This window comes from Saccostrea echinata, unplaced genomic scaffold (assembly GCF_033153115.1).
Source record: "Saccostrea echinata isolate AGI-Se365-2 ecotype Australia unplaced genomic scaffold, CSIRO_AGI_Sech_v1 ptg000009l, whole genome shotgun sequence".
NCBI classification, from domain to species: domain Eukaryota; kingdom Metazoa; phylum Mollusca; class Bivalvia; order Ostreida; family Ostreidae; genus Saccostrea; species Saccostrea echinata.
Window position 1 is genome coordinate 48,564,372 of NW_026889758.1, and position 23,148 is coordinate 48,587,519.

Below are 23,148 nucleotides of genomic sequence, written 5' to 3' on the forward strand. Positions count from 1 at the left end.
TTGCTGCAAAGTGCCAGGGACATTTGTTGAATTCATTTGTTACATATGGTGGCATATTTCTGTCTCCCACTTGTCAGATAATTATGTCGAATCGTCAGATCTTTGTTGTCTTAATTATGTCGACTTGTCAGATTTTTTGGTTAATATTTCACTTATTCATGTGTTTAAAAATTCAACATGAAAATGTGTCCATGCCCAGTTTAGGCCATCAGTTGACAACATATTTTTTCCGACAAGTCAACATAAGCATCTGACAAGTCAACATAAAGATCTGACAAGTCAATATATTATCTGACAAGTCAACATAATTTTCTGACAAGTTGACATAATATTGAACAAGTCAGCATCATTACCTGACAAGTCGACATAACATCTGACAGGCCAACTTGTCAGAAAATTATGTCGACTTGTCAGAAAATTATGTTGACTTGTCAGAAAAGTATACTTATTTGCATGAAATTATGTCGACTTGTCATCATGATGACAAGTAGATGTCAGTTTGTGGCTTTAACATGGTGTAATAACAAGATATGGAGTTCCTAGTCATGATGATTTTTATCTGACAAGTCGACATATTTATATCTGACAAGTTGACATAAATATCTGACAAGTCAATATAACCATCTGACAAGTTGACATAAACATCTGACAAGTGGTGGCAGAAATATGCCACCATAGTTACATCCCTTAATTTGATGTTATTAAAGCTGAACACAACTTGTTAGTCGTAAATAGGCATACGCCATATTCGATTATACTATCTACAATATCAGCACCAGGATATACTCTTCGCATTCATTACACCTGAATGTTTTATTGTCACAGGTATCGGCATGGAATGGCGGCATGTGTTGTGCTGGTTATCTTGCATTGCCTTTGTCTATTTATTTTATTGCAGTTATGTGTATTTGTTTGTATACTGCACTGACTTGTGCAACTGTTGTTAGTTTCTTTGGTATCTTACTCTCCTGGCGTAGAAGTTACTTTTTGTTGCTACTGAGTGCTGTGTAGCATACGTCCGTCTACACCGGTGACAACTGATTACAATGAACAGTGACTAAGTGAGCGGCTTATATAGGGGCTCTCAGATATAGGGAGTGAATAATCGAATATGGCAGACAAATTCCTTTTATGAATCGTGTTCAGCTTTAAACTATAGGGAATGAAAATCACTCCACTGTGTGAATGCATTATAAACTTGTTTATTGTAACTGCATTTAACTTTTCACAATTTGATCCCATAAACCTCTCAGAGTTGCTTGGTCTCCAGAGGAGGAATTTTGACAAAAAAATTTGATCAACAAGTTTTCATCCCCCTCCTCTGCTGCTTAGACAAAATGTTAAGTGGCATGTGACTCTGATCAGATGTCAAGCTAAAAGTAGTAATAAGTGTGGATGTTTCAAACATTATATCAGTTCCCTTATTTTAAAATTCTATTCTAGGTCCCAAAGGAGGCTCCTATTAAATCTCTGGTTACACTCTGGACAGAATATCATATCATTATGTAGGCTCTAGATGGAGTTAAAGCATCTACATTCTTTTCAGTAGTAGATTTATTTTTCCAATAACAATCATCTCTGAATTGAATTTTACCGAGGTGAATAAAAGCAATACTTAGGCCAATAAAGAAATTAAGCAACCTTTAATTACTATGTGTTCATATTTCAATGTTTGCTCAATGTTTAAAATAAATGTCAGTCAGGAAGTACTTGGCACAATCCTGAATAAGTGCAATCTGTACCTTTACTGGTGTCATGACACCAAAAAATTGTATAACCTATACGACAAGCAACAAGCACTTCTATGGTTATCATAACCCCTTCCCACTCCCTTTTTCTCCCTTGATCATCACTGCATGGTGGAGAGAAGTCTCTGCTCTAAAAATAAATCCTCTTTTATAATGTTTCTGTGCAAACTTCAATCAAAGCTTTCAATTCCAGGGTTAGCTAAGATCTAACGAAGGTGCTTGGACCTTTTGTTCGCATGATGCTCTATCCATCAATATGAGATAAGGGAGATAATCCTCAATAAACCATTAACATTGTTCTGAATTGAGCCCATTTTATTGATACATAAATCTTTCATACATTAACTTGATGTATACCTAATTCATAGCCGAAATGTGTAACAGAACACCATGTGTTAAACAAGTCATGCAGAGAAATACACTTCGGGCAAATTAACAAAGGGAAGCAAACAAGTACACAATCATGCTGAACTGAAAATAAATTCTTTAATGTGTTAAGATTTCTTTTTGCATGGAAAATTCAAACATTCCAAATAAGCTGCTTTCTATTAAATGTGTAAGCCAATAACGGAATTTTTTTGTTAAAAATTGACAAAATAACAGATGATCTGTTGTATAACATATATACTGGTGGCATACAGGATTCATCATAAAGGGGCATGTTTTGGGCCCAAAGCACCATACAAGTTCTAAAGCAACCAGCTGCATGAATGATGCACCCTTGGAATTTTAGAACTAAACTAAAATTGAGGAAAAAATGTTCACAACTTTTCTGCGGCCAAGAAATTCCCTTTCAGGATTTCAGTTCTTTCATATCTCAAAAGTATACTTTACTTGAAATAATTGAAAAAAAAATCTTTAGATGGATGTGGAATATATGAATTTTCAGAAAATTTGACAAAGTATGATCTAAATAACATACAATAACACTGTATCCAAAGTTTGGAATCAAATCTTCCAAGGATATAAACAAATCCTTCACACAACAGGGAAGGTACAATGTATTTGTGCTTCTGTCTGCAATTATATAATACAAAACTATGTACATACTTTGATGACTATACACTTAATTTTTTCACATTCACTGTCAAAAAAACTATTCTGTACATCAACAATTTATTGCATATTAAAAATAAAACGGGCCACAAAGTAATAAATACTTGTCATCATTACATATAAGTAATTAACAATGTACACACACAGTACCATAAAAAAAACAGAATAGTCTGGACAGTGTACATTATGCTAGTTGGCCTCTGTAGTATTTTTGTTTACATTTACTCTGACCAGCAGAGTCCATAGTAGTTTCTCATACAACCTATGTACTCAAATACCCAATCAATTGCTTTATTGGCACTCATGAAAAGAAAATGCTCTACCTTCCCAGTTATAAATGCAAATTTTTGTTGATTGTCAAAAATATTAAAAAGTTTTTAGAAAAAACAAGAACTTCCTATTTTATTCAGAAACAGTATTGATACATTAACATAGCAAAAAAAAAGAAAAGAATGTTTTCACAAGACAAACAACAGAAATGAAGTGAACACATCTATATTTTGCACCCACTTCATATGACACCAAAGTGGGCAACAGATGATACACTGAAAATGAAATCTGTAGTGCCCATAATGCACTCATATAGATCCCTTTACATTGTAAAAACATTTTGATTTATTACAGTTACATATTGTGGCCTTAGTGCTCCATCATACTAACAAAGGTGCTACACATAAACTTTTAGTAGAAAAGGATATGAAAAGGAGAGTATGTTATGCTACTGAAACATGTTATCATATAAAACTAAATGTTATATTTATATATATATTAATACCTATATATAAGTAGTGCACCTGCTTCTTCTGATGAGTTTCATGCAATAAATAACAATGGTATTATTACAATGTTGGCAGACGAGGGAAATACCTAGGACCTGGTCAGATCAGAACACACAAAGGGGAAAATCAGGGAAGGTCGGTAACATGACAATTCTTCCATCTTATTTACTACAGAAGCTTTCCTAGCACTCAGTACTCACAAGAAGAATTCCTATATGTAAGCCTTCTCAAAGGCAACTCATCTATTCTGTAAGTATACACTGCTCTTGAAATAGCACTTACTCCCATGACTGCTAACAAAAAGATGTGAGTGCTTCTCTTTGAACCCAAGCCTGCTACTAAGTGAGTCAAGTTAGGGTAACAAAATTTCCCACAAGGTTGTACAAGGAAATGATATCACGACCAGTACAAGCTTGGCACTATTTTAACATTTAGCATAAGGCAGGGAGATATGAAAATTATATTACAAGTGGTCACAATTTGTCTATAATTTCATATGTAATCAAAATTCTTGTCAATATGTATGCCTTCCACTAAGATGCTAAAAGTAACATTGATATAAACTCTCGGCAGTTAAACTTTCATGTCCATAAAAAATAAAGACTCCATGACTTTACAGCTATAATCTTTGTCACGTGACTTATTTAGCATGCGCATATACATTCTGATGAGCCACAGTGAGGTCACGACCTGCAGTCGTGGGCGGAGCTATTCACACACACATGCACACAAAATTAACAGTTCCTGATGATGGCAGACTAAGTCTTGTTGTTCATCTTGTTTTTACTATTGAATTCTATCTTCTCTAGTTTTTTCCATAGTTCCTCTCTATCTTTCTCCTTCTTCTTTTCTCTGTTAAACATAAAATTGTCAAATTCCTTTAAAAATTAATTTCATCATTGAAGGATACTTATTTGAAGTGGAATTTAAATTTCACCAAGATTTTTGTAATATCTATATAATTACAATCATGTCTAATGAAATAGTTCTCAACAGATAGTCAAAAATAATAAATCTTGAAAATTTTCTTTGTACGACAATCTTATTTCTAAATCTTCATAAACTGATATTACGAATCAAAACTGCCATTATGAATCATGACTTACTTTTGTCTCTCAGCTTTGTAGTTGGCAGTAAGTTCATCAAACAGTTTACCATTCATCTCCATGAAGGTTTTGAGAACATTGTAAACCAGTGCTACAATGGTTTGATTCCAGTGCTCCTTGGAGATTTTATACAGGGCTGGAAACATAATGGGGAGGACCACATTGGAATTCTCTTCAATCAGGCTCATAATGTAGTCATTGTTCCAATAATACAGTGCCCTTTCTGCAACCTTAAAGTTGGAAAAAAAAAAAAAAAAAAAAAAAAAAAACATTGTCAAATCTGCTTCAAATCTCAATTCATATAGTGAAGACACAAGGATATATATTTACATGTAACATCAATACACAAAATGCAGTCCTATTTATTATTAACAGTTTACTGACAACTCATCAGGGGAAGATCCTCACAAGAACTGCATACAGCTTTATTTTCTTTGCTTTTTGCCAGATAACCATTGTGAAATTATCACTATTGAAATTAATCTTGACTTTTCTTTGTTAGCATCTGGGACACATGCTTACATATCTATTACTTTGAGATCATGATCTTACCCTATTAGATAAATTGTCTGCTCCAACAAAAACTACATATACACTATATAAAGTTGTTTGTATATCAATTAGTAAATTGCAGTTATGTGTTCCTTGAAAAAAATTTCAAAAACATTCTTCCTGATCTATCACTGGTTTCCCTACTCAGTCCCCACTCTTGCTCTAGTCAAAATTTACATGAAATTAACTCTACACTAAACTTCCATCCCCTTCATTCAAGGATACTTTATTTCAATTTGGTTGATATTGGTTAGTATTTTAGTATAAGAGTTCAGAAATTGAAAAAAAGTTTACAAGAAAGTACAACTTTGATCATAAAAAATCCTTTGACTCTAGTTTATAGAGTTGAAAGATAACAAAACAATAATGATCATTTTCAAAGTGGTAGCACTGAAGACCTATTAAGTCAAGATTCTCAACTTACCTGAAAATGTGGACTAGATACACATCTAGAAATCTGCCTGAACAGAGGCTCCATGACTTTCTGGAACTGGGTTGGTTCTATAACATCCAGTATCTCCTCAATTTCCCCCAAGAACATTACCTATGGAAGAAAAGATACATTTGAGAAACAAATATGCCCCCTTCCAACCCCCTCCCCCTTTTCCGAAGTGGCAATATTAAAAAATGGTTAATTTTCATTATGTGAAATTGACTTCTTAGAGAGTACCATTGTACCAAGTTTCATGTCTGTGAAGAAAAGGGTTCTCAAGACACTGAGATGTCAGTACATGTATCAAAATCAATGGGGTTATCTAATCCCTAAGGGGGTTCTAAAGATATTGAGCAAGCAATATCTTCCTTTGTCTTGAGTAGTTTGACCCTTGGCCTTTGACCTTGTGACCTAAAAACCAACTCCTTTGCAGGAACCAGGTAAGAACTAAGTTTGATGTCTGGCAAAAAACGAGTTCCCAACATCTTTGCAAGTCCAGTTTGACCTTTTGACTTCAAAATCAATAGGAGTCAAATTCTCCTTAAAGGAAAATAATGTACCAAGTTTGATGTTGGTCAAGCAAAGAGATTTGATGATACTGAGTGGACAATGCTACCAATGTCCAGATTGACCTTGACCTCAAAATCAACAGGGGTTATCTACTCCCTTTGGGGTACCAGTGCACCAAGTCTGATGTGTCATGCAAAGGGTTCTAAAGATATTGAATGGACAAAACTTGGTCAACATACAGACTGAACCTACAGGTGCAAAGCAATATGCCCATTTTCTCAAAAGGGGCATAAAAAAGATTAAAATTATTTAAAATGAGATGATATATACATGTATGTATAGAACATATAAGGAAATGTTCATTTTTCACAGCATTATGGTCCCACTGCTATATTTATTTGTAATTCATAATGGAATATACAAAAGATGACTGGTAGGTCCAATTCAGCAGATCAGTAAAATTCCATGTAACTTTCTGTCAACTCACCTCTTTTTGACTACAGGTTTTAGGCCAGAGCTTCAAAAGTCCTTTTATGACCTGAAAGATACCCCCAAAAAAAACATTATATGTGAGTTTGTATTGCAAATTAAAAAAAAAACAAAAAGCAAAAAATACAAAAAAAAAAACAAAAACAAACAAACAAAAAAAATAATCAGATATCCATGGGTCACAAAGCTCACCTAAGTAAATGAATATGCACATGTAATTAAAAAACCCCTTACTGCAATCACCCAAATATAAGTTCATGATTTCAACAATTTGGATTACAGTGTACTGAAACTTAATGTCAATTTTATAAATTGTGGCCTTCTTGTTCTTGTGAATGTAATATATTTCTTCATAAAAGTTTGTTCTTTGGATTGTGGTTCCACCCTAGCCATGGGGTCAAGATTTGAAAAAAAAAACTTAATCTAAAATCTATTAAGATGCTTGCATGTTGATATGACTAACTGTGAACTTGCTATTCTTGAGAAAGTTTATAGAAAAAATTCCTATTCATTTCCATATAAGACTTTGACCAGGGGCCATGATTTGAACCATCCTTACATGATTTTAGCCAGAACTAGATGAGAATACTTGTATATTAATATAACAGTGTTCTTGAGGAAATAAAAAAAAAAAGATTTTCCCATTTAGTGTATACAAGTGTATGGTAAATTGTGTGGTTATACCTTAGCCTGGGGCCATGATTTAAACAAACATGAACCTACACTCATTCAAGAAGCTTATGACTTTGGCCTTTTCTCTCTCCAGTGGTTCTTAAAAAGATTATTTAAATGACCTTTTTCTAATTTTATTTGTGTCCTTTTGAAAAGGGATGTGGCTCTTCATTTGAACAAACTTGAATCCTCTTCATCTAATGATACTTAATGGCAAGTGAGAGTGGGTGAGAGTGCCTGTGCTTCTTGACAAGAATTCAAAAATGTAAAAAGTTGATGACAACAGATAGCAGACAGAAACAAGAGGCCCATGGGCCACATCGCTCACCTGAGCACACTGGCTAGGAAAAAAAGCAAAAATCAGTTCAGTATTGAAAAGTTAACGGGGGAGAGAGGGGGGGGGGGGATGGGGGATTTTAAACTACCAATGCTTTCATATCAATATAACAAATAACTTTGCTGTTCCTGAGCAGAAGATTTTTCCCATATATTCATTTGTAAAAATTTGATCCCCCATTGTGGCCCCACCCTACCCCCGGGGGTGCTCATTTGAACAATCATTTGAACGATGCTTCCATAAGTTTTTTTCAATATACTCTTATGAAAAACTTTGACCCCCCCATTGTGGCCCCACCCTACCCCAAGGGGTCATGATTTGAACAAACTTGAATCTACACTACCTGAGGATGCTTTCATATAAATATGACCAATCATGGCTTTGCTGTTCTTAAGACGAAGATTTTAAAGATATTTTCCTATATATTTCTATGTAAAACTTTGATCCCCCATTGTGGCCTCACCATACCCCCGGGGGTCATGATTTGAACAAACTTGAATCTACACTACTTGAGGATGCTTCCATATAAATATGACCAATCATGGCTTTGCTGTTCTTAAGAAGAAGATTTTTAAAGATATTTTCCTATATATTTCTATGTAAAACTTTGATCCCCCATTGTGGCCCCACCCTACCCCTGGGGGTCATGATTTGAACAAACTTGAATCTACACTACCTGAGGATTCTTCCATATAAATATGATCAATCATGGCTTTGCTGTTCTTAAGAAGAAGATTTTTAAGGATATTTTCCTATATATTTCTATGTAAAACTTTGATCCCCCATTGTGGCCCCACCCTACCCCTGGGGGTCATGATTTGAACAAACTTGAATCTACACTACCTGAGGATGCTTTCATATAAATATGACCAATCATGGCTTTGCTGTTCTTAAGAAGAAGATTTTTAAAGATATTTTCCTATATATTTCTATGTAAAACTTTGATCCCCCATTGTGGCCCCACCTTACCCCCGGGGGTCATGATTTGAACAAACTTGAATCTACACTACCTGAGGATGCTTCAATATAAATATGACCAATCTTGGCTTTGCTGTTTTTAAGAGAAAGATTTTTAAAGATATTTTCCTATATATTTCTATGTAAAACTTTGATCCCCCATTGTGGCCTCACCATACCCCCGGGGGTCATGATTTGAACAAACTTGAATCTACACTACCTAAGGATGCTTCCATATAAATATGACCAATCATGGCTTTGCTGTTCTTAAGAAGAAGATTTTTAAAGATATTTTCCTATATATTTCTATGTAAAACTTTGATCCCCCATTGTGGCCCCACCCTACCCCTGGGGGTCATGATTTGAACAAACTTGAATCTACACTACCTGAGGATGCTTCCATATAAATATGACCAATCATGGCTTTGCTGTTCTTAAGAAGAAGATTTTTAAAAATATTTTCCTATATATTTCTATGTAAAACTTTGATCCCCCATTGTGGCCCCACCCTACCCCTGGGGGTCATGATTTGAACAAACTTGAATCTACACTACCTGAGGATGCTTCCATATAAATATGACCAATCATGGCTTTGCTGTTCTTAAGAAGAAGATTTTTAAAGATATTTTCCTATATATTTCTATGTAAAACTTTGATCCCCCATTGTGGCCTCACCCTACCCCCAGGGGTCATGATTTGAACAAACTTGAATCTACACTACCTAAGGATGCTTCCATATAAATATGACCAATCATGGCTTTGCTGTTCTTAAGAAGAAGATTTTTAAAGATATTTTCCTATATATTTCTATGTAAAACTTTGATCCCCCATTGTGGCCCCACCCTACCCCCGGGGGTCATGAATTGAACAAACTTGAATCTACACTACCTGAGGATGTTTCTACATAAGTTTTATCTTTCCTGGCCCAGTGGTTCTTGAGAAGAAAATTTTTAAATGATGTCATTATTTTTTCACTAATTCCTAATTATCTCCCCTTGAAAGAGGGCGTGGCCCTTCATTTGAACAAACTTGAATCCCCTTCACCCAAGGATACTTTGTGGCAAGTTTGGTTGAATTTGGCCCAGTGGTTCTTGAGAAGAAGATGAAAATGTGAAAAGTTTACAACAACAACGCCTACGCCAACGACAACGCCGACAACGACAACAACGACGACAGACAACGGACAAATTTTGATCAGAAAAGCTCACTTGAGCCTTTGGCTCAGGTGAGCTAAAAAGGAAAACTTTGATCAGAAAAGCTGTGAGCTTTTAGCTCAGGTGAGCTGAAAAATTAATGAATGCCAAGGATTGATTAGATGAATAATGCTTGTGTGTACATCTATATTAGCTATCTGTAAAAACTAGACAGCAGAACTTTTTCCCTCTAAACAAGTCAAAGGTTATGATCAACTGCAAGGGTGGTATCTAAGCCACCTTATCATCATTTATATAAACAAGCATTTTCAAGTAAAAATCTCTATCATGAACTTCTCAACATATATTCAATTTAGCCCCATTCCCTGAATTGGAGACATGGAATTCCAATTTGATGGAGGACTCCACAGTTTATTACCAATTCAGTTTGTCTGTTTGATGTCCAAGAGCCAGGAAAATATTTTTAAAGATATAATGCATTCTCAACTTATAACCAATTTAACCCTACCCTGGCGCCTTACTTCTGGACCCTTAAGACCATGCTTTTTTTTTTTTGAGTAGAGAGCCTGTAGTTACCTTGGGGCCTGAACCTAGCACCCGTGGAAAATGAATTTCAGGATGAGTTAGAGGATTCATAGCCCATTATCATTGTGCATATAAGATGTCCAGGACTAATTACAGAGGTTTTGGTCCCTGTCCTTGCAGTCTGGGATGGGGCAAGAAACTCATAATATTTGTTTCCCATCACCTTGATGTCATGTAATAAAACCAGACAAAATTGGTTCGGGAATTTCACAATTGTTCAAAACTTTAAAGGCAACATAACAGATGAAAATGACAGCAATAGGTCACAAGCGTGACTAGGGCAACCTATAGATGAGATATCACACAAAAACTTTCTACAATGTAAAGCTATCAAGTATCAGTCTATACCTCATTATATGACAAACATAATTTTCAAAAAAAAAAATATTTTCATGTATATTATTTGATAAATACAGTAAGATGTATTCAATGTGATGTTAATATTCCATTAGAGTGAATTAAGAACTCTATTTTACATATCTATCAGTTTCTGCTAAAATACCATCTTCGCTAACCAAAGGTGACAATCCACTCCTCTCCTTTTTACATCCTTGTCAGATAGAGCCCATATCTGTACAACCCACTCTAACTGGTTTTATTTATTCCAGGAGTGTCAACTGTAACTATTTATTCAGTGTTACACTTATTTACTTATTAGTTTTATTTCAATAAAATTGTCCCTGCTATTTAATGTGACTTTTTGATTCTGCCTCAGAGACAGAATGTATCATCTTTGAAATATTCTTTTTTTTTCGTCAAGTTCATGTAGTTTACTAGAAGTTACCATATTGTTTTTGCTATAGCTGTCGAAAGACGTAAGCAATGTGAACAGTGATTAGCTTTAGATGATCTAGTATAAAGGGACTGAACTCCAATAGATGGCTCACAAAATCCAATAGATGGTCGTACCACAGGTTGTACAAAATATTGGTTTGATCTCCCAAGAGTGAAAAGAGGAAAGGGATAGATCTCCACCTTTGGTTAACAAAGATGCTAAAATACAGGCACCATGATTTCAGTCAGTATGGTGCAATAGTAATAGATTAAACATATATATGTGTACTTTTATTATATATATTTAGACCAATATGCATTATGAAACACCTCTTTTTATAACAAGAGATATATTTGGAGTGCTATAACCACTGTGATCACACCTTTAGCATCATACAAATGTACTACATGTATAATTTTCAAGCACTGGACTTCAAAATTTAAACTACAGCACTTAATATTGAATTAGTTACTATAATTCAATTGCTTACAAATGCTGAATGAAAGAGGAAAATCAATTATTTGGATAACATGAAAACAAAAATGTATGATATGGGGCCTTCCGTATATGCACTGATATTGCTTCTTTGGAAAAGAGGAGAAACATACAAAATCTGCTTATAGAAAAAAACGTGCAGTGTAAATATTCAAGGTAACTCACATGTACTCACTTAAAGTAATTGAAAATTTTTTATAGACTAAAATCCAAATCACAAAAATTGAAAATAATGAAAAGGAAAATAGTGCTTGCCATCAAGTTTAGAGAAAAAAAAAAATGAAATGGAAATTCAAATGGGGAAAAAAAGAGAGGAAGAAGGCTTTCAAAAAAAATAATCAATCAATAAATAAAATAAATTTCTGTGCACAAAGTAAGTCTTATGCACACCAAATATTCATTTTATTATGAGTACTGTGTGCCTAATTATAGAATTTCTTGTTATCCAATTATATGAAATACTTAGCAGGGTTCGAAATTCACTATATACAACTCGCAAAACGCGAGTTAGAATTCCCAAATTGCGAGTTAAAAATTAGGTAACTCGCAAAAACTTGCGAGTTGATTTTTTTTTTGCATTGAAACTGTAGCAAAATTATATATTATGACAGAACACAATGCTTTTGATTTAAATCAGTAATTTAAATAAAAGTCACACTGTAGTTGTATTTTGTGTATTGTAAAGTAGTTATTTTTTCCTTAAGTTACATTTATTTAATTTATATAAATTTAACTTTATATGAAAATTGCGAGTAGTCTTATAAAATTGCGAGTTCACTTTCTTGGTACTCGCAATTATTTGCGAGTTGTAATTTTTGGGAGTTTCTAACCCTGATTTAGGCCCTGTTAATGTCTACATAAAACAGAAAATACAATGTATCATTTTGCAAGATAAATTTTTTTTTACAGGATGGTGAAAACTTAACCATGCATCAATCAAAATAACCAAATAATATTGGGCATACAAATCAAGCACCCACACCAGACCCACTTATCTCCCCTTGGAGAACTCTCCAGGGTGATCATTTTACCTCCTCAGTTAAGCATGAATCTTTCTCGAGAAACTGCACTGAGCAATAAGCTAACTGCAAAAAAAAGAGAAACGACATGATCAATAAATGTTTGGAAAGATATGATTTACCTCTTCTGTCAAGGGGGCATCTTTTTCTAAAAACTGCACGACACAATAAGCCAACTGGAATCAAGAAAATAAGGATATTTTCTGTTAAAAACACAATATTACATAGCTACAATAGATATTACAATCTTCCATCTTAAAACAATACTGTTATCTCTCTTCTTATCAGTAACCTTCATAGAATGGGAAAACATACAGATTTTCACACCAATTAGTATCATGTCAATGTAAATGCTTTAGAGGCAAAATTATGCTCCAACATGAACTTTCTATCATGTTTATAACGAAACATTATTAGCCAGTTGGGCAAAAACTAATGAGCTTAAAGTTTTTCTATCCAATATTTGTGCATGACATATTCTAAATCAGGGAAGTATTCACAATATCGATATGATAAAAGGTCTCTCATACAATAGTCCCCATGATAATTAATTAGTCCTATACACTGATGGCCTAGATATGAATTATCTCACCTGTGCATGGTACAGATTCAGAGTCTTTGCCTTATGAAGAGGTATCAGAACTTTAATTAAAAACTGCTTGTGTTCTGCTTTCAGAGGTAACGCAAAACCATTAATAATGCTGAAAGAGATTACCCAATGTCAGTGATATTACTTCACAATTCCTCCATCTGACAAAATTGCTGATGAAATGTAAATTTTCCGCTATAGCAGACAGTCCATCAAAGTAATTGGCATTAATTTCATTCATTTAATCAAAGGCAATGATCAAAGCTTGGAATGTCCTTGAAATAATGCACAAAAAGGCAACTTGGAAATTTGATTCTGAAGACTAAAACAGTTTTCCCAAAATATTCTTTTTTTGTATGGTTCAAAATAGAACTCACCTGCCTAAAATCTCTAACAATTCTCCAACACCATTAAAAGATTCTGTTTCATATATAAACCTGAAGAAAAAAAAACAACGCATGTTTTATAGACAGTGACTGTGAAGGTAACACATTCCTATGAATTCTCATTGATCTTTAGAATCTGATATTGGCTACAACCTGATTTCAAATCATGAACTATACCTCACCCTGACCACTCTTGTGTTCCCTCTCACTTTCACAAAATCATTTATAAATTCTTTGTCCAGGAATTTTTTTTATACACCTGTACAAAAACTTGCAAATTGGCAGATAAATTTCTTCCGTGCTTTGTATTGAATGTGCCCTATACATAGCAAACCCAGGAAAAAAATTCAATTCACTCACCTGAGGAAGATATTATTTATCTGTTTCCTAATGAAAGCTCTAAGGCCTAAAAATTTGCCATATATCCTATGTAACACTGTCTTGAGGAAGTCTCTTTCCCTAGGATCTTCACTATCAAACAGTTCCAGTAACTACAAAGAAAGAAATTGTCTCAATGAACAATAACAAGAAAGAGACATGAACACTGCACAAGAGAAAAAAGATTGTGAACTGAATGTTAAAATTTACCTGAAGGACAAACTTTTGGTCTATATATTTCTTTGCAAGGCTTGGTTGAAAATCTGGAGATTCTAAAAACCTTAGGAAGAATTCATAAACAATCTGAAAAGAACAAGATTATATTCATAAAAAAAAACCCAAAACAAACAAACAAACAAAAACAAAAGAAAAGAAAACAAACAATACTGAAATTTTTGCTTGTTGTGTTTTTGTTGTTGTACATACTGGTACAATGTATACATTTACAAAAAAATTGTTTATCTGTTTTAAAACAAGTTCTCAACAATGTTAAAATAAAAAAAAATTCAAATATACCATCAATATCAGCTAAAAAGTACTGAAATATAACATTGTTTTATGTAATAATTAATGTGTTAATTACCTGTAAATGTGGCCAGGAGGCCTCTAGGGTGGGGTCATCTTCCTCTGGGTCGAAGTCAGGGTTGTCATTTGGCGGTAATGTACGGAATATATTACAAGCAATCTGAAAATACAAGATATCAAACATTTATTATCAGTCTTGTTTTCTTAAAGAATACACAATAATTAAAACACATACCAGCTTATTAACATGGTCAATGATCAACACATTGTTTATTGCATGTTCTATCACGTGATAAATCTCAGATTTCTAGTTCTTTATTTCATGCCAATGTCTTAATGTTAAATGACCCACATACATATTTACTAATACATACACAGCCACAATGACTGGATTTTTAAATCCTCTCATGTACTTGATGCCAATTTAAAAACATCAAATAGATAGTATACACTTCATGTGAAATGTTGAGGAAACACTTAATACAAAATCCATGTGCCTATTTAAAACACCAATCATTTCTCTTCCATAACTTGACTACCAAAAACAACTGATAAAACAGACTTAATTTTTTTCTTCAAATTCATAATAAAACTCAACATAGGGCATTGAAACCACTTGGATTAATGCTTTAAGGATTAAACTTCCCCTCATGTTTATGCTGTTTATAACTCAGCGAAATTCCATTAAAGATGACTATTAGAGGCCAAAGAAAAAAATAGACCCTCATAAGACCCTGAGCTTGTTATTGGATACTAGCAATCTAACATGGATCATTTATTTGATCAAACATTTAAACAAGGCATTGCCAGGCAATAAACCTCAAATCTGAAATTAAATGGCACAAATATTACAGTTTTAAACCAAGGTTTGTGTATTTCAAACTACAAACCACTTATGCTGTAGATGATGTATAAGTATGGACATTTGGTAAAATTTATGAAAATATACAAATTCATGGAACATGTATGCAGATTGGTACAGTTTATGCCCATGAATCAGAATCCGACTTTAAATAAAAATTTCTGATTCTGATTCATGGGCATAAACTGTACCAATCTGCATACATGTTCCTAATCATGCATTTCTATAACCAGTTTGTAGTTGTATTGCTCTTTTTCAACTAACAAGGTGAAATGGAATTTTGAAAACATGACCTCAAAATTATTCATTGATATTGTTGCTGTTGTTTGAGAGGTCAACCATAAAACTTTTAGCTTTATCCTGCATTAAATCTAACATTAATATAATGAGAAAACTGTTCATATTTTACAACTGACACACTTATATCATATATTGTATCTGCATCATACAGTTATCAAACATATTAAACTTGATGCTTTTCTGAACTATCAACTACTGACTTCCTGCAATTTAAAAGAGGTACTGTGAGCACTGACTAAATGATACCCCCCCCCCCTTCCCATGACAGGGTTTTAAACAAGTTTTTGTACAGGTGTAGTCCTTGATAGCCATGTGGGCTACTGAACCTTGCAATTCTGGGGCCCACATCAAAATTTATTCGCCCACAGATTATCACACCTTCTATTGAATATAAAAACAAAAACCCCATTTTTCGTTTTTTTCATCATGTGCTTCGTGTTCTTTTCTCTCTGTTGTAACATTATGCACGACTTATCTAAATTTCAAGTGGAACTCTTCTGTTTATGAAGATTGATATGATCATTCAATATCATATATAGAGCACATATGGCATGTTTTCATTCACAAATAATAACAGTACTTTTTGGTTTCTTGGGCTCATCGACCCGTCAATGCCACACTGTGCCCGACACAATCACTTAGACGCTTTACGTATAAGTACTTCTTACGGGTAATTATAAGGCACTTTGCTAATTACAAAATTTTTCAAGAGAAAAATACAAAACATTTGGACAAAATTGAAAAACAAATATTTACTATCGTAAATTTTCTAATCGCCATGTGGGCAACTTGAACGTAATTTTAAGTCGCCCACATGGAACATTAGTTGCAAATTGCGAGTGGGCGACTGTTAATTTCAAATCCTGTCATGAGTATAATGGCAGTGTAACGGACAAACGTATGGAAGTGTAACAGAAAGAAAATGTAGTGGATGGACATATGGAAGTGTCGGACTACAAATGAAATTTTTTCTGTGTATTTTACAGAAGTAAACTTAAGTACATATACTGAAAATCAATGTTTGTTAAGATTGAATTTTTTTCCAAATGTTTGGACATGAATTGACATATGAGCATGAACGATAAGAGACTCTAGGCAGTGTGACTGACATGAGCTGATAGATAATTGTTACATGTACTGCATGCAGACAGCTGAGTAGGAGTCGAGCATCATCTGTTATGTACACCTGCCACTAGCAGAAAACAACCTTTGGATTACAATGCAAAACGTTTTACCATGTAAAAATCCAAGTCACCATTTGTAAGTGGGTGGATGCTAATTTCTAAAACCTTAAGTATCGGTTAATTCTTGTGTCAGCAGGTAAATATGTTTTTGAGCACAAACAACATTAAAATACTCTCATATTACATCTTCAGATCTGATTGGTAGAGAAATATTTTTAAAAATATAACATTATCCCATGTATATGACTGCCTTCAAAGGTGATAATACAAAGCAATGGGTAATAATTATTAATAGGTAAAAATACTTAATATAGGTAACATTATGAAATTTATGCAGATGTAATTGAATAAAGAATACGGCTGTGTCAATATATTGATTAATCAATACGTATCGATATTCAGGAATGTATTGTATCGACAAAATAACTTCCAAAACAGGCAGAATATCAGGCAGACAGTTTTCCTAATAATTCTGTGAAAAAGTTGGGAATTTCAGTCACCAAGATAATTTTTAACTATTTTTAATTAAAACTGGTCAATAATGAAATAAACATTAAGAGACAGCACTTTTGCAAAATACATAGACAACTATATTTTAACATATCAGTTTTACAGTCATTAAAAGTTTGAATTTGATGTGTACTTTGTAAAGACAGTGAGACATGAACTTCCAATTTGGTAATAAAACACCCAGTTTTTATCAAATTTATGCATTAAATGATTTACAAGGCCTTTTTGATAGACTTGTTAAAGAATCCAATACATCGCATACCGCTTTATAAAATATCGTATCGTATTGAAATATTTTGGTCAATACACAGCCCTAATAAAGAACACATCACTTTTATATATGACACTGATTCAGTAAACTGAACAGAATTTGGCATGTTTTTCAAAGTAACTATTTAAATTGTCATTTGTTGAACACTTGCAACATAACTGACACCTATGGTGTGACAATTTCAATTTTTACCCTCAATTACCTAAAATACAGTTAAACTTTGTTATCTCGAACACTGATATCTCAAATTAATACCATGGATATGTCTAAGTGATCTGAAAGTCCCATCCACTTACACCCCTCGACATCTTGAATCCTTGGATATCTCAAAGTTTTTTCTTGGTTCTATTGAGTTCGAGATAACGAGGTTTGACTTTATGTATATTTTTGTCATACAGTCAATAGTGGGACTAAAAGTACCAGTACTAGTCTCAAATTTAATCAATTATAGCTGATTTCAGATTTCAAAATTGAATGTTTGCATTAGTAAACAGAAAGGAAGACCAAGACCAAGCGGAAATGTTATATAGTGCATGCTAAAGAAACTAACCAGCTAACAATGAGGAAATCAATTTTTTAGAGAATGGAAATGTCTTTACTAGATAAACAGGAAACTATCGATAAATTAATGCAATAGTGGGAAAAAATTCATTAATGTAAACACAAGATAAAATATTCCCTTTTTTGTTAGAAGTCTAGACCATAATCTCAAATCTTAAACCCTGTTTTCAACATTCATTAGTCTCTATAAGGAGAAATTTGTGTTCACTGTGGTGACATCCTTATGCATTACAAGATTGATTAGATTCCTAATAACCATTTCCATCCATGATAAAATTTAATTAAGCATCTGGAATATGAGAAAAGTCCCTTAATATTTTAATGGCTTCTCCCTAAGCACAAAATTAACATAGATTCACCTGTTACAAAAAAAATTCAACAGTTAAAAATAGCCTGTGTTCATCAGCGAGCTTGCCTAAGCTATAAATATCCTGCAGTGACGACAGAATGTGATCACTCCTTCAATTCCATTCACATTCCTTAGATACACAGCACAGCAATGTGTGAAAATTAAACTGGCTCACATGTACAACATCACATTGACAGTCAGTGTTAGCAAGCAAACTTCAGAGTTGTTCACAGCATGTTCCTGATACATGCACACTAATCTCTCAACTTTCAACAAAACTAAAGTGATGAAATATTTCAACAAGCTATCATTTAATGAATAAAAATTCATCCCAATCTTGATATTGAACATGTTGTGAATGTTGTGGTTAAATTTTAAAATATACATGTTTACATATTTCTTTCTAAATTAGTGTCTTCTTCTGGATATAGAATAGTTATCATGTCTGGGATGCAGGATCATAGTAGCTAGGTAGTTCTACTTAGAGCTATGATTTTTGCTAGCCTAACTGCTTTGAAGGGAAAGCTCGCATCAACATTTGGTGCTAGGTACCAAATCAAAGATGGCAACCTAAGACTTATTAACCATTTCGCATCACATGACATACTTACATAAACTGAAGTTATTTTTGCCATCTTGGGGAATTAAATCTTTAGTATAATTTCACTTAACATTACTTTGTTCCAAAAATTTATAGTTACCAAGATATGAATGGTCCCTTCAAGAGAGCTAAGATATCTAGCACCTAGATTAGCCACTATGTTTCTCAACACAGCCCAGATTTATTGTGCAACAACATTTGGAGTAACCATAGACAGTTAATTCCTGCATATAAAGATAAGATATATAATCTCATATTTTCTTTATTACTACAAATGATTATAAAGCATTTCCCACCTAACCCTGAGTGCAAAACTGCATACTATGTATACATATATTAAAATTGCAAACAAGTCTTGGAACTGTGCTACATCAAAATAAGACTGTCATTGTCCTTTGAATTTGACCACTTCCTTTCCTTATAATCAAGATGAAACATAAAATTCTCCTTCTCTGCTCTACATAACCTTTAACACTCAGTACATATAGGCAAGGAACATTATATTTCATCATTCCCCTGCACTATGGCCATCAATCCATTATCTGCCTTACTAATTCACACATTCTAAATCTGTGTACTTATCCTATTTTCTAAATAACAGTATTCTTACGAACTTCTCACTGTCAAACCATATTGATCACAATGGGAGGAGGAAAAATCATTGGGTAGTTATTTCAGAGGTTCAAATTAGATATCAAGATATATACTTGTAATTCAGGCGAAGTTTCATCAAGACTTGCTGTAGGATCAATCATCAGACTTCGCCTTTCACCTTCTAAAGGCAAAATCGTACAAAATACACCATTAATAATAATATGGTACCAAGTCATGACTCCTGACTTGTAAATTTTGCTTTCAGAACCTTTTCTCCATACTTTGCTTTAATATGCTGGGTTTCAATTTAAGGATGACGTATGGACAAAGCATTAAGTTTGCACTGATCTATGTTCTGTACTGTTACAAACCTTATATATTTGTAACATCCAGCTAACTTGCAGGTGTCATAAAAAATTCACTTGTACATACACTTTGCCTCTTAATATATGAACAAATACACGAATTCTTAAGGTTTAAACTAGGTTGCTATATCTTAATGAATTTCTATAAAACATATTTAGTTAGAAATGTCTTGAATGTTAAAAGACCTGAATATCTGTCAACTGACATGCATATTTCCTATGACCATTATGACTTCCTATGATCCTTTAAATATCTTTTATTGAAGAGGAAGGGGGAAATGATTTTTGAAGTAATTGTCCACTTGAAATATGGGGATGAATGATTTGAAGTCGTTGTTGTCTACAATCCACAGTATGACTTGAGATCATATGCACAGTTCTTCAAGGAGGAAACATCAAGAACTGGACCTGCACTAACTCACAAATCGTAACTCTCGCTCTGAATACAAAATTCTCTGCCTTTGAATAAGAAAATCTCACACAAACTTCATACTTTTGCTAAACATGACCATTACATAATTTGAAACTCTTGTTACATGTTTACATGAATGACTCACCTCCTTAGTTAAAAGAGCAGTCAATTCAGTCTTCATTTTACCCTTAGATACCAGAACATGCTTTTAATGTGTTTAAATATTAAAATTATTAAGATACACACCATGCGGACGACCTCTGGATACACAGGTTCAGCCAGAACACCTCGAGTAGCTGTGATGTAATCCACAAGTTCATTAAGACATGCTCGTTTCACCTCTTTACTTTTGAGGTCAGATACAGGGTCCATAAAGTCAAACACAACACAACATTGCTGTAATTTCTTAATGAACAATTCTTGTTGCTCTGCAGGTACAGTGTCTGAAAAAAGGTAAGTATAATTTCAAGTATGTATATCATACCAGAGCTTTGACATACACTTTATTATCTCACTTCTGTATAAAAACACACTCTCTGGTCCAAAATATTTTCAAATATTGATGGTTTACCTTTAGGACTGTCACAGCTCCAAAATTTTTCGGGTTGGATCAGTTCAGTAAATTTTCTATTCGGTTTTGGGTTTTCTTTCTAGTTCTGTTCTTTACATTTATTTTTAACTTAATTTTATGAATTAAACTTGATAGATCTTTGTTGCATCAAAATTACCTTTAAAAACAAGTCTTAGCCATATTAAAGTCTTCACATCTGTGTTTACAGCGACAATGTTTTATATGTCTCTGCTGTTTAGGAATACCAGGCCAACTATTAGTGACATGACCACTCATTATTGTTTTGATAATTATCCCATCTTTTTGTGACAAGTGTTAAGTATGGATGAAGTCAATTTCAGTTATGATGTTCATTTATCACATTCTTATGATTTTGATGCCACTTACTGTATAAAACAGATTCTAATATATGCAAACCTGAACCGAAATCTGGACAAATGGAACAGAACAACAGAACCTGTACTGAACTTGGACTGCAGTTTTGGGTTAACACAGGGAACTGTGACAGCCCTATTTACCTTAATAATTCACATTTCTAATATGTTGATATGAAAAAAAAAAGTCATCCTGTAATAGAAGTGAAATATTGTTTTAGATGGCTGCTATATTTGCTTGCCATGGATACATAACTTTTAAAGTACTTCATAATATGTACATATAATTACCAAAAATTTAGTCCCTTTGAATTAACATTGAGAATTAAGTAATCATTTTTTTTCTATTTCTGATTAAGTAGACAGTGTTTCAATGAAGAAAAAAAGTTGAAGCTGCTATAGAGATATACATCTGGACTGATGCACAACTAGAGCCAGTTTACATCTTTTTAGTTTTATTCATTTGGGCTTTCTGATAGAGAAGGTGACAAGATCATTAACTTGAACATCATCTGAACAATGGTTCTATGTAACAAAAATAAATGCAGCATGGAGCACACTTGAAATTTTAGAACCTTCAGTATCCATGGACATGTCTGCCAAGAATCACTCTGGAATGCAGCTTTTAATGCTAATTCAATTACGATTCTACATAAATGTGATAAAAGCTACACATTTGTGGTGATCTGTCGAAGTGTAAGGGCCAGAGATTGGGATGGGCCTTACCTTTCAACTGCGGTAATGCTTGCAGTTCGGGGGCATTTTTGGTCCGATAATGCGACGAGCCTTGAGACCGTTTTTGTTTTTTCGACTTCACTGCAGTTTTGCTAGTGAATGGATCTATACGATCTACCGCTCTTGCAGACATGGTTTATCTTACGCCGAAGAAAAAACCTTGATAATGTACATAAGTTATCAATTGTTTTGCCTTTTACGAGAACATCATGGCTTCTACATATGCATATTTGTCAAATCCGTGGTAACACAAAACCGGTCTCGTTCTGTTAAATCCCAAATACTATGCCGTAAAAATTATGTTCATGTCCACCGCTAACAAGTTTGGTATTCGAATGAAATACTTTCGTAATCCATACAAAAAAGACAGGGTGATAAACAATATCTTTCTTAACAGAAATATAGGTTGCTAGTTCAGTTGTGCAGTTTTATCACGTCATGTGGTAAAGAGGACGAGATTAGGCGAGATTTGAGTCTGAATAGCAAATTTGAGAGGGAAATTTAAATACGATATCATGACCGTAAATTGGATATAAACTTTCTATTTTCCTTTCACACAAATTATAATAGATTAAATATTTCCAACTTACAACCTTTCCTTTAAACACTGTTAAAATACAGAGCTCATAGGCGAATCCAGAAATTACATAGCCCTTAATCGTTTCAGTGGCGGATTTAAGGGGGGGCACCCAGCGCGCGCCCCCTAAAACTGTCAAAGTTAGCGTAAATCATAGTTTAGTCGAGAAAATGTAAAAATTATCTACTCAGTAGACCTCATTTTTACCCTACAAAATCTCTAAAACCCAGCTGTACCCACTAGAGGCCTTAAGGCCCCCAGACCCCCTTCCTACTTTTTGCCCCCCTAACTTCGATTCCTGGATCCGCGCCTGCGTTTCTAAAGCCAGTTTTCTCAT

General features: G+C 33.8%; 1 protein-coding gene across 2 annotated transcripts; it reads right to left on the minus strand.

The window, feature by feature from the left end:
• Nucleotides 1–2,042: 2,042 nt before the first annotated feature.
• On the minus strand, nucleotides 2,043–22,683 carry LOC133182969 (serine/threonine-protein phosphatase 2A 56 kDa regulatory subunit alpha isoform-like). Of its 2 annotated transcripts, none has more exons than XM_061317875.1 (12): nucleotides 22,226–22,683; nucleotides 20,801–20,997; nucleotides 14,604–14,705; nucleotides 14,231–14,323; nucleotides 14,003–14,133; nucleotides 13,634–13,693; nucleotides 13,260–13,368; nucleotides 12,680–12,733; nucleotides 6,672–6,722; nucleotides 5,666–5,785; nucleotides 4,690–4,919; nucleotides 2,043–4,435 (listed from the first exon to the last, which is right to left on the minus strand). In XM_061317875.1, exons 1-12 carry the CDS (start codon nucleotides 22,365–22,367, stop codon nucleotides 4,342–4,344), a joined length of 1,383 nt encoding a protein of 460 aa, XP_061173859.1. In that variant the 5' UTR covers nucleotides 22,368–22,683; the 3' UTR covers nucleotides 2,043–4,341. The 2 variants fall into 2 exon arrangements, with proteins under 2 accessions (XP_061173859.1, XP_061173858.1); XM_061317874.1 differs by lacking the exon at nucleotides 12,680–12,733 and adding an exon at nucleotides 12,790–12,843.
• Between the last annotated feature and the right edge of the window lie 465 nt (nucleotides 22,684–23,148).

Coding starts and splice junctions, on each gene's coding strand:
- LOC133182969 (XM_061317875.1), bottom strand. CDS start 22,367: ATGTCTGCAAGAGCGGTAGATCGTATAGATCCATTCACTAGCAAAACT. Junction 6,723..12,679: donor ATTCATGCTTAACTGAGGAG/GTAAAATGATCA, acceptor GGTATCTTTCAG/GTCATAAAAGGACTTTTGAA. Junction 5,786..6,671: donor AAACCTGTAGTCAAAAAGAG/GTGAGTTGACAG, acceptor TTTCTTCCATAG/GTAATGTTCTTGGGGGAAAT.